This window comes from Podarcis liolepis, assembly GCF_965112155.1.
Source record: "Podarcis liolepis genome assembly, chromosome: 11".
In the NCBI taxonomy this organism is placed as follows: Eukaryota; Metazoa; Chordata; class Lepidosauria; order Squamata; family Lacertidae; genus Podarcis; species Podarcis liolepis.
The window spans coordinates 46,656,944-46,676,009 of NC_139565.1; the positions used below are offsets into that span (position 1 = coordinate 46,656,944).

A 19,066-nucleotide genomic window follows, 5' to 3' on the forward strand; every position below is an offset into this window, starting at 1 on the left:
CTGCATGCACACATTATATGCACATAAGCTCTCTGTGTGTGATGGGTGAAGCCTGCATTTTGCAGTGCACTAGATCACACCTTAGGGACGAGGGAGAAATTTGGTTCAGTTTGCATTAACTGCAAGCCGATCTAATTCACAACTCCCAAACCAAGATGCAAATGGAAACCAAACTATCCTTTGAAATTTGCACGTCTCTGAACTTTGCAACGCCATTCTCCAACCAAATAATATGTTGAATAATGCACATGTCTGGAGGGAAGTTTGCATAAAATTGTGAGCATTCTTTAAAAAATAATAATGCAAAAATGCATTATATTAGGAGAAATTGCTTGCAGAAATGTGTCTATTAGGCAAAATGAGGCATATAAAAATGTTTACATTGGGATAAATGTGCACTAAAAGACTGATTAATTTTGGGGAGAACATATAAAGAGGCATTTTGTGGAGAACTGAATGTAAGACTGGAAAAATGAGAGTAGCTGAAACAGTTGCACCTATCTCTAGGGTTCATGCAGCATGCAAGTGGTATGTGTGTAAGCTCTGTGCAGAAGATGAGATCAACATTTGAAGGTTGGAAACAATGACAAAAAGCATGATAAGAACATAAGAATAACCCTGCTGGGTCAATGCAATGGCCATCTAGTCCAGCATCCTGTTCTCACAGGGGCTGAACAGCTAAAAGCAGGATTCTAGCACAAGAGCTCTCTCTCCTCCTCTGGTGTAGTAGGTATGAGTTACTCGTGCGTAAACTGGTGCCTCTCTAGGCTAATTTGCCTTGTTAAACCTTTCTGACTGTGCAGCCCCTTCTCATAGTGGCTGCCTTAATCGCTGGCAGAATCCGTCAGTGGGTGTTTCTTGAACCTCTTCCAGCATAAAAGTTGTTTGACGCCCAGTCTCCGCCTTCTCTCACTGCGCAGGAGCCTCCTGCGCAGGGAGGGTGTGGGCAGCGGAGGACCTGGGCTCTCCTCACTTATCTCCAATGAAGAATCCTGGAGCCCTCTCTCCAATTCCCCCATCAGCCCCCCTCTATCCCTGGTGTTGCGCTGAATTGCTTCCCCCTCTACTGGGCTGTTTCTCCCCCTGCGGCTGGGTCCTTCTCCCGCATCATCAGAGAGCCTCCCCTTCGCCTCTCGCTCTGATGTCAATTCCCTGACATCTGGCTTCCAGCAATTGGTATTCAGAAGCATATTCCCACTTCATGTGCTGAAAATCCCTGGCGTTTAACTGTGTGAGAATGATTCATCTAATAAAAAAAATAAATCACACAAATCAGAGTTTTACCTTTTGCTTAATGACTCTAGGAGAATGGGACACCGATCTAGCCCAGAAGGAGTATCGTTGCGTATTTGCCACAGGATCATTTATGTCCATGTAGCTTAGCCCAGCTACAGCTCCGGGACTTCCTCCCTCTACTAACGGGTCAGCTCGAATCTGATTGTTTCTGGTACCTGGAAGCACAAAAAGAGCACAGCAGTTTAAAAACAAGCGTTTTCTATTGTCAAACAGTTGTGTCGTGGCACGTACAACTGACATCTAAATGGACTTAAGAACATATAAATTAAGTACAGTTGTACCTTGGGTCCTGAACGCCTTGGTACTCAGATGTTTTGGCCCCCAAAAGCTGCAAACCCAGAAGTAAGTGTTCCAGTTTGCGAATGTTCTTTGGAACCCAAACGTCCGACGGGGCTTCCGATTGGCTGCAGGAGCTTTCTGGAGCCAATCAGAAGCTGAGCTTTGGTTTCCAAATGCTTTTGGAAGTCGGACAGACTTCCGGAACGGATTCCGTTCGACTTCCAACATACGACTGTATAGTATAAGAACATAAAAGAAGAGCCTTCTGGATCAGGCCAGTGGCTGATCTAGTTAAGCAACCTATTCTCACAGTCGCCAATGAGAGGTTTATAGAAAACCTACAAGCAGGACTCAAGGGCAAGAGCCCTCTTCCCTAATGTGGCACCTGATATTCAGTAGCATGGCTGCCTCTGACCTTGGAGACAGAGCACAGCCATCTCCATGAATGTTTCTAACTCTCTTTGTAAAGAACATCCAAGTGTTAGAATTCCTGCTCCATGATTGCAGTCATGGGATTTTTGTCTATCACATGACGGTATGTGTTTTGACTCTACAGAGTGGGAAGTGACGGAGACAGGATGTTTGTGTTACTGTGTTCCGTGAAGTGGGACTATTGTCCTTTGTTTTCTCTCTCTTTGCTGTTTGATGCTAGAGAGAGAGGGAGCCATGTTGCAGTGCTCTGTGTGTGTTTATATGTAAATAAAGTAGATTAGCCAAAATGCTGAGTTGCTGGGGTTCTGTTATGCAACTGCACAAACTCTGTGGATCCCTAAGTGTGCTGGTGTCTGTTGGCATCGGTCGCTGTGATGTTTGGGCTGAAGAAAGCTTATGAAGCTCCCGAACGATCGACCAGGAGGGAGGGAACATGCCAGTCAGGCATGTGTCTCTACCAGGGTCGTACTCGAGTGTAGGCTGAACTCCTGACACCAGGTTGGGGGCCATCATTGGGTCAGGGCTCGTTCAGCTGCAGGTCCGCACAGAGACTCAGAGACAAGCAGTCAAGTTGATTTTTTGCTCAATGAAACAGAATACAAACAGAGAAACGTACGGCAAGACTGGCCTCGGTTAAGCAGTTGCCAGAGCCTCGCACTTCCCCCTGCATCTCCTCCTCATCCACCTGTTTCCACAGCAGTCTTGAACTCCTTCAGAGAAGGGACCCCATGTGCTCTCTGCTCTGCTACATGCTTCTCTGTGCCCTTGGAGACAAGGGAGCTGCAGAGCTGAATACAGTAGGACCGGCAGGCTCCTGTTTGCTTTAGTGAAACATTCCAATCGGTTAAGCCGGACGACTGCTATTGATCAGGAAGCCTCTCCAAGAACACACACACACAACTATTTACCTGAAGATTGTTTCAGCAGTTGATCTAGTTTGTTGCATTCTGTTTTCTTCTTCTTTATGAACAGAAAATTCCAGCCTGATGAAGTGCATTTGTGCATGTCCAGCATGCTCAAACCTAGGCCAAGAAATGGGCATTAACCTTGATGATCAATGAACGATCGATGCAATCATTTCCAATGTGCAGGAAAATGTCCCACAGAACTGGGTCCCAAGGTAGCTTGGAACTTCTTAAGCAAGATGGATTTATTTACTGATTTGCTTGTTTATTAAGAGCTGCACCCCACCTTTCTGCCTAAGCGAAAGGCTTCAAGGCAGCCTACACATTTTTTTTAAGGTCTCAAACAGAACTGTAAAGGAACCATCAAGAGGTGACTCCAGTCTCTGGTTCCATCAAGGCCAAGCACAACTTGCCAGAAATCAGCTGGCAAGCAGAGATGAAGATGCTGACATCACCTATATTAGTAGATGAAGACGCAGATGAATAGCCATTTCGATGGGTAGTGTCACAACCTACATAGGCTAGCTGCATGAATCTTTTACCATCTTGGGGGAGGAAGGCTAACTAAAGAGGTAAGTATCCCAGACTCTGGAAGAGGGAGAGGAAATCAGGTAAAAATGGTGAGTGACAGCAGCATCCAAAGGAAGGTGGGAGGAGAAAAACAGGTTTGGATATACCAGTGGCAGCCTGTAACAGGAGATCTGTGGATCATACAGCTAATAGGGGTAAGAAGCAGGATCAATGCCAAGGACTCCAGTGATTTAAAGGGGGTCTGAGCTCTTGTAGCAACAACTCCAACAAGTATATTCTGAAGTAAGAGTATAGTCGCATTCTGAGGGTCCTCTGGGGGTGGGAGGGAGTGGGAAAACAGAGAGCGAATTTAATGTCTGATACACCGCTGTGGGTTAAACCACAGACCCTAGGACTTGCTGATCAGAACGTCGGCGGTTCGAATCCCCGTGACAGGGATTCAACGGGGGTGAGCTCCCGTTGCTTGGTCCCTGCTCCTGCCCACCTAGCAGTTTGAAAGCATGTCAAAGTGCAAGTAGATAAATAGGTACCACTCTGGCGGGAAGGTAGATGGCAGTTCCGTGCGCTGCTCTGGTTCGCCAGAAGTGGCTTAGTCATTATTGCCACATGACCCGGAAGCTGTACGCAGGCTCCCTTGGCCAATAAAGCGAGATGAGCGCCACAACTCCAGAGTGGGTCACGACTGGATCTAATGGTCAGGGGTCCCCTTTACCTTACACCATTGTATCCCACCGGCAAAACAGTGACAGTCTGGAAGTGTTCTAGAACTAGATTCTACTCTTGCTTACTAGGTTAAGGGCTCCTCTGCATTTCATATAAACAGAGAATAATGTTTTGGGGTTTCTCTGCTGCTTGCATGCAAGAATAGAATGCATTTTATTCCCAAACTCACTCCTTTATACTGCAGTTGGCGCTGTGGTCTAAACCACAGAGCCTAGGACTTGCCGATCAGAAGGTTGGCGGTTCGACTCTCCGTGACGGGGTGAGCTCCCGTTGCTTGGTCCCTGCAACTGCCCACCTAGCAGTTCGAAAGCACGTCATAAGTGCAAGTAGATAAATAGGTACCGCTGCGGCGGGAAGGTAAACAGCGTTTCTGTGCGCTGCTCTGGCTTCACCAGAAGCAGTTTAGTCATGCTGGCCACATGACCCAGAAGCTGTATGCCGGCTCCCTCGGCCAGTTAAGCGAGATGACTGCCACAACCCCAGAATTGTCTGCGACTGGACCTAATGGTCAGGGGTCCCTTTACCTCACTCCTTTACTATTTGGGAATGAGTGCACTACCTTGTTCTTTTGCACTGTCTGAAGCAACATGAAACAGAACTTTGTAATGTCCTCCCAAAGATCCAGAGTGCAGGAAATGTGTTCCGAAACGTTCAATCAGCCTTCGGTATGCATTATATTCATAGAAGGTGGGAAGGTTAGCAAGCTCTTTCCAGAAGGGCTCAGCAAGATTTAGAAGTTCCGGCTGCTTATTGATGAACTGAGCAACTTCCACACTGTTTTCGATAACCATGAGCAGATTACTCTAGGAAAGCAAAAAGCATATATAGAACTCAGGCAGTTATTTTCACAATAGTAGGAAAGTGTTTATAAAAAGAGCAATTTACAGCTGATATCTCCTGGATAAAGAATTCTTTGTTAACTGCTGAATTCCACATGCTGGTTAGCTAGTTGGTGTCAGAGTTCAGCAAACAGGGAAATACTGAAATTTCAAACTCCCTGATCCAGTAATGCAAAGATTTTCAACCTTTTTGGGTCCACAGCTCCCTTGACCAACTACATTATTTCTGCGGCACCCCTGTGGGGTTCAGGAGCTCTGTTATATCACCCCTTGCCTGCAGAGCTGGCGGCCTCTCACTCTTTTCGAACACCCTCCCTTGTGGAATGTTTCCTCAGCCTCCTCTCCTCTCTGCTCTGCTTGGTCTCTGAGTCTCTGAGCTGCTCCACCTGCCCCGAGGCCGCCTCAGCTCCTGGCAACCAGCACCCCCTGGCCAGCCCCAGAGGCACCATTTACTGTGGAGTCTGTAGCCAGGGCTGCTGCAACAAACAGCTGTGCAGGCCTTTGAGAGGCAGAGATGCAAGAGGGCATCAGAGAACGGAGAGGAGGAAAGAGGGCCGGTGTTGTCCACAGCACCCCTGACCATCAGTCAAGGCACCCCAGGGTGCCACGGCACACTGGTTGAAAACCACTGCAGTAATGGATGATGAGGGGTGGGGAAGAAATTCAGTTCTATTCACATTTAGAATTTGATGTGTAAAACAGAACACAAATCAAAGCACAGTGATCCTTTAAATTTTGCACGTCTCCAACTTACAATATGCACGCATAACTGTGTATGTTAATAGACACTTGTGTATAAAAGCACACAAATAGTGAAAATAACATTAAAAATGCATTAAATTTGGGGAAATTGCTTGCAAGAAATTATGCAGAACACGGTACCTTTGAATGGCTATTTTCAATTGTATCTTCTTCTTTCCGGCGGTAATCTTTTCCAGTTGCAAGACTCTCTGTGTGTTTTCTATAAGCCCAGGAACTGTTGTAAAATTCAGCGCTGAAGTCATTCTGAATGGTCACCTATTAAAAAGAAGCAAAAGGTATCTATATATAAAATTCTCTAGAAAGAAATAAAATATTGGCAATTCTGTTGTTTCTCAGCCCAGATACTAGGTACCTCCATGCTAGCTATTTTCTTGAGGAAATGTACAAATTTAACTCATGCCACCCAAAATTGTGTGTGAAACATTAAACCTAAAAATCCACAAACCACACCAAATTTAGTGTATTATAAAACACCTGTCCCCCTCCCCAGCAATTCTGTCATGACTGCCAGATACATGCTTTCTCTTTAAAGTTATTGTGATGTACCGCAGGTTCTTCAGAGTTGCCTTTCCTCTGTTCCTTCCAGGCAAGGCCCACAATTTAAAGCTGTGTCTCCAAGCCCCTGTCTTTGCTCTGGAGCTTTCCCCTCAAAAACCGCTCTTTAAAGCTCAATTGGAGTAAACATCCATCCACAGAAAACCCAAATTGACTGCTCTGATTTAGCTTTAAAGAGTGGGTTTTAGTGGGGAAGGCTAAAGTCAAAAAAACCACTCGGAGACGGAGCATTTGTGGACTTCTTCCTGGAAAATGTGGACAAACGCTGTGCCCATGCAGTATAGCTCAACCTGAATCCTAAAGATAATGTGCATTCTTGCGTCCCCCAACACACCTTTGCATTAAAAAAAATGTTGTTCAGCTTGTATTTTTAAGCAAGCCAACCTAATTCACATCACCTGGACTAATCACTGGATCTTAAAATAATTATGCTATGGGTTTCACACGTTCTACATTGCAATACAGTTCTTAGCTTTAAAAACATACCTAAAATGCATACTGCAGAATAAAGTGCTTTTAGAAATGTGTGCATTGAGATAAAACATTTATATTTGTATACCTATTATTAATATTATGATTATTATTTGTATACCACCCAATACCCGTAGATCTTAGGGCGATTCACAATATAAAAACAAACAAGCCACAAAATCCATAATAAAAATAAAAAAAACATGTGATGAGTATATTTAAAGTTTTTCGGTCCTTTTTAAATTGAGAAAACGAGCTGGCATAGACTTGTGAATGAACACATGAAAAATGGACTCCGACTGGAAGTAGACTGAGCCGCCCATGAGAAAGACCGTATACCAGTGGTAGGGAATTTGCTTGCATGCAGAAAGTCCCAGATTCAGGCATCAGCATCTTCATGTAGGGCTGAGAGAGAGCCCTGCTTGAAATCATGGAGAGCAACTGCTAGTCAGTGTAGAACAAACTGAACTAGATGAGCCAACGGGCTGGCTCAGTATAAGGCAGCTTCTTATGCTCCTGTCTAGAAGCAGTTTGCCGGGTGGGACAGAAGCACTACACTAGCTTCCATACAGAAGAAGAAGAGTTTGGATTTGATATCCCGCTTTATCACTACCCGAAAGAGTCTCAAAGCAGCTAACATTCTCCTTTCCCTTCCTTCCCCACAACAAACACTCTGTGAGGTGAGTGGGGCTGAGAGACTTCAGAGAAGTGTGACTGGCCCAAGGTCACCCAGCAGCTGCATGTGGAGGAGCGGAGACGCGAACCTGGTTCACCAGATTACGAGTCCACCACTCTTAACCACTACACCACACTGGCTCTCAGGTGCGTTGCTATTGGTTGTCAGGAGGAGCATAGTGGAAGTAGTTCAGCAAGGTGCAAATGCACCAGCTGAGCCAATCCAGCTCTCTTGCCAGTGTGTTTGCACTGCACCAAACTCTTCTCCTTGCCAGATAGGCAACAGAGACCCAGCTGCCAGGATGCTAAAGTTCTGCCCCCGCTCAGCCAGTGGGCTGCTTCTGTTCCTATCCTCAGATGATACTGTGACTGAAAAACAAGCAATCAAACACACCTGGAATGTGTAAGCAAGGACACTGTCACTCAGCCGATAGTATTCTCTCTGGTCTCCACTGAACACTTTTCTGCATTGGCCACCAAAGCTCTTAGTATGGATGACTCCACCTCTGCTCTCACCCGTAAGGGCGTCAAAGCTGCAACCAATCAGAGTCAGGACACAGATTGCAAAGTTCACAGGATTTAGAAACATCAGTTGTTAACTAAATGTTAGCATACATCAGCAGACTACTTCCAAAACTAAATTATGCAAAGAACAGGGCACTCTGTAATGAGATTTTGTACTGGCAGAGCTACGATGCAAATCCCTGCCATTGCAAGTTACATCAGGGAAAATAAAACAAAATGTTTCCCCTGGAGTGTGTCAACAGAAAAGAGCAAGCACCTGATAATTCTAATGCATTTTATCTCTATGGCAACTGCCCTTGCTATGTTACATTTCCAGGTAAAATTAATGCAACTTGACAAACAACAATGGTCAATCTCCTTGCATCTTTTTTCTCCTCCTGTGCTCAGCCTGAATTGAGGTCACCAACAAGGCCACGGGGACACATAAAGCCTGTAATTTATTTGCTTTGAAATAATCACCTGCCATTTATGCTGAAGTTCTGGTAAATCCACCGAGAGCTAAGGAATAGCAGCAGTAGTTCACTGTGACCGTTCCTATGAGCCATTGCAGGGAGGTGCTAGGGTATACCTCCCCCACCTGCAACATAGGGATTATTATATTGGCCTATCCCACGTGTGTTTTGTAAGAATAGCTGAGGTAATTATTGTATGCTGTTCAACTCTGCCCCCTCCCGTGACATCACATGTGTGACGTCAAGATGTCTCGGTGGGCCCCCACAATCAACTTGAGAAGATGGCACTTCTGGTCAGAAGTCTACATTGTCACGCAAGGCCCATGCCTCTGGAGCTCTGGGGCCTCCTGGCCTTGCTGTAGCTGCTCAAGCAAGCAGTGACAAGAGCAGCAGTAGCAACCTCTTCATGCCTTGCAGGGCCGTCTTTACCCAGGTGTGCAAGGGGTGCGGGGCACCCGGGAGCTGAATTCTGGGGGGTGACAAATGTATATTGGTCCCTCTCGAGCAGTGGCAGTGAAAAGCAATGGAGCGAAAGTCCCCCCCCCCCCGGTCGCTCTGTTACTCTGTAACATCAAATATTCCTGATGAGTCAGGAAACAAAAGCAGTCCCCCCCCCCCACTGCGTTGTTGTTACAGATGAGTGATTTCCCCCCTAAAAAAAAGGTCAACTTTGGCTTCCCCACTCCCCCAGAAAAGGTCAACAACGTTGGCTCCCCCCCCCCAAAAAAAGAGCTAAATAAAAGTTAATTTGGGGGTGCTGGGCGGATCTTTGCACCCCGGTGGTGCATATGCTAAAGACGGCCTTGTTCTCTCTTTGAGGAAGGCAAGGAAGGTAAGGCTCAGAGGGAGAGAGAGGAAAATGGGCAGTAGCAACAACAATGGCAAGAAAGAAATGGTCCTCGTGCTCTGGGAGGAGAGCCCCTTAAGAGCAACTCTCTCCCTGAGGACCTCCCAAAACAAATTCCAAATGGCCTGTCCGAGCTACAACGCTCATGAAAAGATAAATACGTTTCCGAGCACAATTCAAAGTGTTGGTGCTGACCTTTAAAGCCCTAAACGGCCTTGGTCCAGTATATCTGAAGGAGCGTCTCCACCCCCATCGTTCTACCCGGACACTGAGGTCCAGCACCGAGGGCCTTCTGGCAGTTCCCTCACTGCGAGAAGCCAAGTTACAGGGAACCAGGCAGAGGGCCTTCTCGGTAGTGGCACCCACCCTGTGGAACGCCCTCCCACCAGATGTCAAAGATAAAAACAACTACCAGGCTTTTAGAAGACATCTGAAGGCAGCCCTGTTTTGGGAAGCTTTTAATGTTTGATGTATTATAGTATTTTAATATTCTTTTGGAAGCCGCCCAGAGTGGCTGGGGAAATCCAGCCAGATGGGCGGGCTATAAATAATAAATAATATATTATTATTATTATTATTATTATTATTATTATTATTATTATTATATCATATGGCCATGAGACAATGGATGCGAAATACTTTGAAGACCTGAAACTACATAAACGCTTCGCCCTATATAGTAGCTAAATGTTGTTGTTCCTCATAAATAACCAATAATCATTGCAACAAAATGAATAAGAATGACAAAGAACTCACCCTGCTCCTGTGAGCTCTACATTAGGAGGCGGCTTCAAAGGTGGCTTGGTGTTTTCACACACTGTCTTGATCTCATCACATCGGTCCTCATCAGCGCCATCTTCCTCACAGTCGTGATCTCCATTGCACACCAAAGATTTGCTAATGCACTGCCCTATGGCCATAAAGACAGGTACTGTAACACAGGAACGATGTCAAAAAACTCTTGCACCCACCTAGAGAACAGAACTGATTCCTCTGAGACTCCTCCATGTTTCTTCAAGTGTCTTGGAATTTTCTTTCTGTGAGATGGGTTGCTTTGGTTTGGTATTTGAGACGGAAAGCCAGCCTCCGCCTCCTACTAAGTTTCTGGATTAGTTATTTGTCCTTTGTGACAAGGCAAATCTCCTTGGCAGGCCCTTTAGGGGCTTCTCTGGAAACCTCATGGGCAAGCAAGGTCCGCTGGAGTGTAGTGAGCCCTTCTATCCTATCCTCAAGTTGTATATATGTGTAAATAAAACCATATATCCTAAAGACATCAAGTGTCCATTAACCTTCATTCCAAGGAAACTGTACCCTGGGTAAGCACTGGAACTCCTGGGGTCTCTCAAAGCTCAGAGATTGGGGTGCAGGCAACAATATTTATGTGCTGTTATCTGATGCCTGAGAGTTCTGTTATTTACCAGTGTAGAAGTCATTTACTGTGAGTCCCTCTAGAGACCCTGCGTAAAGAACTCTCTCTCTGTCTCTGTATGAATAGTAAAAATCATAATGAAGAGTTACACTTGCATTCCCATATCTCCCCCTTTTTGGTCCTATTGGCTTCTGCTGTGAAACAGTCATAGAATAATAGAATTATAGAGTTGGAAAGGACAAAGAACAGGTCGGTTGGATTCTTGAAGCAACGTACCCGATGAACATCTAAAACGATTGCCACATCCATCTTCTGTTGGGCACCCTCTCGTAGGAACACAAGGACGGGATTCAAAGGAACTTCCTGGACATGGCTGTCCTCCAAACTGCCCATAAACTGCTACGGTCCGTCTGCGAATCTAAATCCAAAAAGCAATCCTTTAGGCTAGATGTAGGTTCCGGTGGTGCTCTTAGGGGTAAGGGGGATGATATGTTAGCTCTGAAATTGTGCCCTTCAAAGAAAGGGGAATGTCACAAATTTCCTGTGGAGGCAGGTAGGTCAATGCTGGGCCTTTTTGCCTCTATCTCCATCATCTGCCGCTCTCAGTGGTCAGATGTAGGGCCATGAACTTCATCCCCAAAGTGCAGTCCTAATTGCGTCACTGGCAACATCACATGTTCACCTGTCTGCAGAACAAGCTGCTGTTATAAGGCGTAGGAGTAGGACCTGGTTTAAAAGTTGGCAACCGTACCCATGTGTGTTTTATACTGCCGCATATTCAGAAGTGTTGTATTTAGATACGAGAGACCCACTTTCAAATTGTCACTCAAGCAGAAAACCTTATTAAGTTTCCCTGCATTGGTTACTGTAGGCCAAAAACTCTGTATTGCTAGACCACATGTTCACCATTTATGGTGTGGGAGTTTGCTTAAAGAGAAAATTAACTAATAATCTGGTAAGAAAACTTGGATTGTTCACTGGCGCTGCCTTAATCGAGGAACATTTCAGCCACTCAGGCAATGAATCTTGTAAAAGTAACCAGCAAAGAATATAAACATGGAAATAATTTGCATTTTAATTTGAGAGTTATTGTTGTGGGAGAAACAGGCGGTTCTATTTGGCCACATCAGCAGCAAATGAAAAACAGCGGTTTGGTTTATAGGCTGTCTGTTCCTGGATTTATATATCCTCTGCTAGAGAACTCAGATGCGAGGAAATTAATCAATATAGGAAAGCTAAAGTAGTGTAGTTTAGCTAGCTGAGGTTGCAATCCTATACCTTGGGAGTAAACTCCATTGAGCACAATGGGACTTGTGCCTACATAGGCACACATAAGATTGCCCTGTGAGGCAGCAATCCTATGCACATGTAGTCCCACTTAACTCAGTAGGATTTACTTATGAGTAAACATAAATAAGATTGAGGTGTGAAATATAGGGTGTTTCAGGTGGGATTCAATCACATACAGAGGTACCTCATTTTTTGAACGTAATCCGTCCCGGAAGTCCCTTCGAGTTCTGAAACATTTGCAAACCGAAAACTGAAAGTGGAAGCCTCAAAACGGAAGCCTCAATATTGAGAACTCAAAATGGAAGCTGCATTTCCTGTTCGACTTCCGAGGCGAGTTCGAAAACTGAGGCATTTACTTCTGGGTTTTTGGTGTTCGAGTTCTGAAACGTTTGACTACGGAGGTGTTTGAAAACCGAGGTACCACTGTACTGGCAAATTAACTTTGCACAGTTAGAGAGGCCTTGTAGGGGAAGATGCACTGGAAAGTGTGGGATAACACTTGCTCTGCCACAATCACAGCATCATAGATCTGGAAGAGGCCACAAGGGCCATCCAATCCAACCCCCTGCAATGCCATAGCTGTCAACATTTTCCTTTTTTTTAAGGGAAATTCCCTTATTCCGAATAGGATTCCTCGCAAGAAAAGGGAAAAGTTGACAGCTATGTGCAATGCAGGAATCTCTTTGCCCAACATGGGGCTCGAACCCACAACCTTCAGATTAAAGAGTCTCATGCTGTAACAACTGAGCTACCCATCACACAATGTTGTCTAATCTTCCCACAAACAAATCAGAATGAATGTTCAAATAGCCAGCATCATTTAACCTTCCCAAGTTAAAATAAATGAATGAATGCTCATAAACAGGACTTCTGGTTGCACCTGTAGTTATTGGAGAAGAATGACTTTAAGCAATGATTGCAGAAGAAGATCTAGGGCAGCAGTTCCCAATCTTTCTCTTCACAGACCACTTGCAAATGGTAGAGTGTCTTCTTGCTGGACCCTGTAATGGTTTTTCTGCCCAATGTAGCAATTTTAATGTATTGTGGTAGTACGATACTAAGTGTATTTTTATTTTTTCCCCCCCAAATTATATATTGTATTTCATTGTATTGCAACTTAATGTGTAATTGTGGATTCATATTGCCATGAAATACAATATAAGAAATAAAAGAAACAACAAAAATACAATCAAACACCAATTTAATATGATGGATATACCATCTCCCATCTTAAACCACAAATCCACAGATACATTTTAGGTCACCTGCTGGCCTGAAGACCACAGTTTGGGAACCCCTTATCTAGGGCACGATCCTCTGGAAAGTTCTCCTGTGCAAACCCTTTTGAAATAACAGGCTGCGCAGAAGCTCAGCAGTGTTGCTGTGCAGTTCCCATTCCAAGGCACTTGAGCAGGAGAACTTCCAAAACGATTGTGCCCTAGACCAAGGGTGGGCAATCTACTGGTAGATCTTTGGGAGATCTGCAGTAGATTGGCCAGGGTTTCCAATTTTTTAGTCGTTTAACAGTAATAACAAAATGATTTTCCCATCTCAGCTAGACTGCTGAAATGAAGGAAAGCTAAAAGGATTTCCCATGAAAGGGTTAAGCTGAGTTCTATTCTGGTGCTGAAAATAAATCCCCTAGGGTTCAGAATGTACTTCAAAGCACCGTGTGTGTGTGTGTGTGTGTGTGTGTGTGTGTGTGTGTGTCATTAAAATTTTAAGTATATGCTATTTGCACCTGGTTCTGGTTGGTAGATACTGGAGTATTAATAAAAGAACTAAGTGCATCACACAAGTCTGCCCATTCCTGTCCTAGATCTTCATCCGTAACCACCACTTAAAATCAACAAATTACCTCTATAATGCAATTAATTCATGATTATTAATAAACATATGATCCTCAAAATATTGGGTAACAAAATCTTGGGTAATATTGGGTAAAATATTGGGCAACAAGATTGCTGTTGTTATTATTATTACTACCCGAGTAGCGTACAAATGGCACACATTTATACTGTACCTGAGTCTTAGTACAGCCATCACATTCTGACCAAGGACCAAATGGATTCCAGCTGCAATCGACTGGAGAAGCCCTGATGGATTTTATATGGGGAGAAAGAAAAATGTTGCCAGGGTTTCAACATTGGGAGAAGGACCATAGGCCCAATGGTAAAGAACATGCAGAAGTTCCCAGGTTCAATCACAAGCATCTGCAGGAAGGTCTCGTAAAGATTCCCATTTGATCTTGTAGTTGTCTGTTTTGAAAAGTTGTTGATTTCCTCCATAACAATGTAATCTTGAGGAATCCCAGAGTTAGTGGGTGGCCTGCATCTCTATCATCCTGCTCAGCACTGCCCCTTCCAACCTAGTCCCTATATAAACTATGAGTTATAGTCAGTCCTGCTCAGAGCAGATCCAGGTAACAAACCTAAGTTAATCATGTCCATTAACATCAGTGGGACTACTCTGAGAAGGAGTAGCATTGGCTACAACCCTGTGCTGCTACTGCCCTATGAACATTTCCTTGGGAGAAAGTTCTGAGTAAATGTGGCTAAGATTCCTGAATGGGGTAACTGTGCCCCTGAAGGACCAGGTACGCAGCCTGGGAGTCATTCTGGACTCACAGCTGTCCATGGAGGTGCAGGTCAATTCTGTGTCCAGGGCAGCTGTTTACCAGGTCCATCTGGTATGCAGGCTGAGACTCTACCTGCTAGTGGATTGTCTCGCCAGAGTGGCGCATGCTCTGGTTATCTCCCGCTTGGACTACTGCAATGCACTCTACGTGGGGCTACCTTTGAAGGTGACCCGGAAACTACAACTAATCCAGAATGCGGCAGCTAGACTGGTGACTAGGGGCGGCCGCCGAGACCATGTAACACCGGTTTTGAAAGGCCTACACTGGCTCCCAGTATGTTTCCGAGCACAATTCAAAGTGTTGGTGCTGACCTTTAAAGCCCTAAATGGCCTCGGTCCAGTATACCTGAAGGAGCGTCTCCACCCCCATCGTTCAGCCCAGACACTGAGGTACAGCGCTGAGGGCCTTCTGGTGGTTCCCTCGCTGCAAGAAGCCAAGTTACCGGGAACCAGGCAGAGAGCCTTCTTGGTAGTGGCACCTGCCCTGTGGAACTCCCTCCCACCAGATGTCAAAGAGAAAAACAACTACCAGACTTTTAGAAGACATCTGAAGGCAGCCCTGTTTAGGGAAGCTTTTAATGTTTAATAGACTATTGTATTTTAATAGTTTGTTGGAAGCCACTCAGAATGGCTGGGGAAACCCAGCCAGATGGGCGGGGTATAAATAATAAATTATTATTATTATTATTATTATTATTATTATTATTATTATTATTATTATTATTATTATTAGGCTGCACATCTTGCTGATGAGAGGCTCATGCATATGGTCATATGATGCCAATAGTAAGCTTCCTGTGCATCCATCAATTCTTCCTTGTCGTAGGACGTTCTCCTCCAAATCACTGCCTTCCCACACTTTCTCCTTCCTCAATCCAGATTTTCTCATTCCCTCTCCTTTTGGAGTATCCCTGGTAAGAGAAAATCCAGACTGATATAGGAGAAAGTATGGGAAGGCAGTGATTTGGAGGAGAACGTCCTACGGACAACAGAGAATTAATGGAGGTGCAGGAAGATTGCTATCCCCCACTATAAGACTGTATTGAGAAAAGCCATTTGCTCTTCTTGCCTTGCTGCTGGGCTGCTCCAGTTCTCTGCTTGCCTGGCCACAGCTCTTCCCCCTTCTGTTACTGCACAAGGCCATGCTTTTTATGTAGCAGATCATATGGAAGTTTGAAGCAGCACAGCCAGTGGTTGCTGCAGCTTCACCAGCAATTGATTTTACAAAAGTACAGTGGTACCTCAGGTTAAGTACTTAATTCGTTCCGGAGGTCCATTCTTAACCTGAAACTGTTCTTAACCTGAAGCACCACTTTAGCTAATGGGGCCTGCTGCTGCCGCCGCGCTGCTGGAGCCCGATTTCTGTTCTTATCCTGAAGCAAAGTTCTTAACCTGAAGCAATATTTCTGGGTTAGCGGAGTCTGTAACCTGAAGCGTATGTAACCTGAAGCGTATGTAACCCGAGGTGCCACTGTACAGCAGCGCTTCCTGGCACTGGGAAATGTGCAGCAAGTATCAAAGCCTGTTTACTCTGAAGAAACTGAAGTGGTACCACTTGTTCTGCTCTTACAGTCACAGCTTCTGCCAAATAATCTTGGGAACTGTGGTTTGTTTGCAGGGAATTGTAGGTCTCCTGACGACTCTCAGCACCCTTAAAAGCGATTGTTCCCAGGATTATTTGGAGGGAGCCGTGACTGCTAAAGTAGTATAAGTGTAGATGTGATCTGTTAGGGATGTTGGAGTGAGATGATATGGTCTACAAGGTCTCCTCCAACTCTATGGTTCTATGATTCTATCTTAATATGAAAAATCTCATATGGAGATTGCACATGCAATAGCTATGGGGTTCTTTCCCCCCGAGCTCTTGCAGGGTGGTGGAAATCACAGATTTGACTTTCTAATTTTTGTGCAGCCGTCAGTGTCCAGGACTTCTACCTTTAACAATTGCATTAAAAGCAGGAATTCAGTTTGTGATTCCACCCCCTCCCTTGCAATAGCCTTTGTCTACCTGTTTATACTGCTGCTTGCCTTCTATCACTGTGCCATTGAGAGCGTGCTCACTTATGGCTTATGTGTGTGGTACGGAAGCTGTACTGCCCAGGACAGGATGGGGTTGTGCAGGGTTGTTAAGGCAGCAGAGAGTATTGTTGGCTGCCCACTCTCCACCTTAGAGCAGATTTATGCCACAAGGTGCCATAGGAAGGCACTGGACATAGTAAAAGATCCATCGCATCCTGGTCACTGTCTCTTCGAGCTCCTGCCGTCGGGACGGAGATACAGGACGATGAAGACAAGAACGAGCCGTCTTAAGAACAGCTTCTTCTCCAGAGCAATCTCGGCCCTGAATGGGAAGCCTGGACTTTGAAAGTCATCTAATCTCCCTTGCTGTATTATACTGTATTGTTTAATTAGTGTTTTTATGGAGCAGTCAAGTAATTTTGTTGTCCCCGAAGGGGGCAATGACAATAAAGATATTATTATTATTATTATTATTATTATTATTATTATTATTATTATTATACCAGCTGAATTTCTGCCTATCGTGCAGCTGTTAAATGCACAGGAGCCCTACCAGAGAGAGAGAAAAGTTGGCAACCTAGATAAGAAGAAGGAAAGATCACCCTCAATCCTAAACTTATACTAGCTACTCAAGCCCTACCGCTGAACAGGGGAAAATACATGCTGAATAGATATGCTCATCCTTTTTCAAAGTGCCAAAGAACCGCTCACCTTGAAAAAGCAGGAAAGGAGCCCACAATTGCCATCAGAACGAATGTTCCAAGGGCCTAAAAAGAAGGAAGGGAAGGCTTGGATTATTGTTTGGCTCACATTTGGACTGATTTTCCAAGTATAACAGCATAAGCCTAACCATGCCTACTCAGAAGCAACTTGTATTGACTGCAAGGGAGCCAAATCCCAGGTAAATGGGGTTAGGATCGCATCCAAATCAGGCAGAACTCAAAGGCAAGAAGCTGTGAAAGTCGTGTGGCTGAATTTAAAGGCTCCAGTTATTGCAACTCACCATGTCCCCATCGACACTCCCCCCCCCTTACATCCTGGTACTTCTGCATCCATATGCCTTGCATAAATGAATATTGCATTAGACTTGGGTTTCATCTGCAGAAATTGGCTCAATGATTGCCTTACCTTCATGTTGGGAGAAACGCTCAAGCTACACGGCAACTAGCAGCGAAGAAAACATTCCTCCTCCGGGAGAAGAAGGCAATTTAGAACCAGGAGGAGCCGTCGTCAGTCTGTCTGTCTCAAAACTTCTGGCGACTAAGCCTGCCTGGCGGTTCTGCTTTTTCTTTCACAAGAGAGGCCTTAAGCAATACGGAGGAATGTTAACAATAACCCATCTCCTCTCCTCTAGGGACACTAACAGCCTGTTCCTGTAACTGCCCAAGTATCTTAAAATAGTAAGAACTAGATTATAAAACAAAGCTTGGCTTGGAGTGGAATATAGCCCTGGTGAATTTTTTTTTAAGAGTCTAGTAAGCTGCCTTGCAACATGTCAGACTGTTTATCCATTTAGACCAGCGTTGTCTACGACTTTGACTGTCATCTGCTTTCTGGGCTCTTTAGGGGAGTAGCACAGTGGCAGAGCATCTTCTTGGTATGCAGATCTCAGGTTCAATCCCCAGCACCTCTGGGTAGGGCTGGGAATGTCCCCTGCCTGCAATTCTGGAGAGTCACTGCCAGAAAGTGTAAAGGTAAAGGGACCCCTGACCATTAGGTCCAGTCGTGGCCGACTCTGGGGTTGCGGCGCTCATTTCGCTTTATTGGCCAAGGGAACCGGTGTACAGCTTCCGGGACATGTGGCCAGCATGACTAAGCCACTTCTGGCAAACCAAAGCAGGGCACGGAAATGCCGTTTACCTTCCCGCCAGAGTGGTACCTATTTATCTACTTGCACTCTGACGTGCTTTCAAACTGCTAGGTTGGCAGGAGCAGGGACTGAGCAATGGGAGCTCACCCCATCACAGGGATTCAAACCGCCGACCTTCTGATCGGCAAGTCCTAGGCTCTGTGGTTTAACCCACAGCGCCACACGCGTCTGCCAGAAAGTGTAGGCAACGCTAAACTAGTGGGACCAATAGTCTGATTCAGTATCAGAACATCCCCTCCAAGTGCCCTGATTTTCCAGGCATAGTCCCGGAATTATGAAAGCTTCTGATTTGATCCGCCAGTGCTGCTGCCACTGAGCTCGGGGTGGAGGATGAGCCAGAGTTTGCCCATAGTGGCAGCAGCAGTGAGAGAGGATCCCATTGCCTCTCCATGGCCTGGTGCTAATTTAGACATAGAGATGCAAAGTTAGATATAACCCTGAAGCTTCCTGCTAGGAATTATGGGTAATGAAATCCCCCAAAAAGTTCAGGAGAGTCTTTATGTATGTTACAGTTGCTGCCAGAATCCTAATCGCAAAAGGCTGGAAGGGAGAAGATATCCCATCTAAATCAGACTGGTAAAACAAAATA

At 45.1% G+C, this 19,066-nt stretch overlaps 1 protein-coding gene across 1 annotated transcript in view; it reads right to left on the reverse strand.

Moving 5' to 3' along the window:
- Nucleotides 1-18,018, reverse strand: part of C7 (complement C7) — a 35,924-nt gene extending 17,906 nt beyond the window's left edge. The window contains exons 1-10 of the mRNA XM_083465854.1: nucleotides 17,736-18,018; nucleotides 17,319-17,374; nucleotides 13,975-14,047; nucleotides 10,938-11,079; nucleotides 10,049-10,202; nucleotides 7,863-8,001; nucleotides 5,888-6,022; nucleotides 4,726-4,969; nucleotides 2,916-3,029; nucleotides 1,285-1,451 (exon numbers count right to left, since the gene is read on the reverse strand). Of these exons, the coding sequence (XP_083321980.1) occupies nucleotides 1,285-1,451; nucleotides 2,916-3,029; nucleotides 4,726-4,969; nucleotides 5,888-6,022; nucleotides 7,863-8,001; nucleotides 10,049-10,202; nucleotides 10,938-11,079; nucleotides 13,975-14,047; nucleotides 17,319-17,374; nucleotides 17,736-17,741 (1,230 nt within the window). The 5' untranslated portion in view covers nucleotides 17,742-18,018. The remainder of the gene's footprint in view (nucleotides 1-1,284; nucleotides 1,452-2,915; nucleotides 3,030-4,725; nucleotides 4,970-5,887; nucleotides 6,023-7,862; nucleotides 8,002-10,048; nucleotides 10,203-10,937; nucleotides 11,080-13,974; nucleotides 14,048-17,318; nucleotides 17,375-17,735) is intronic.
- Between the last annotated feature and the right edge of the window lie 1,048 nt (nucleotides 18,019-19,066).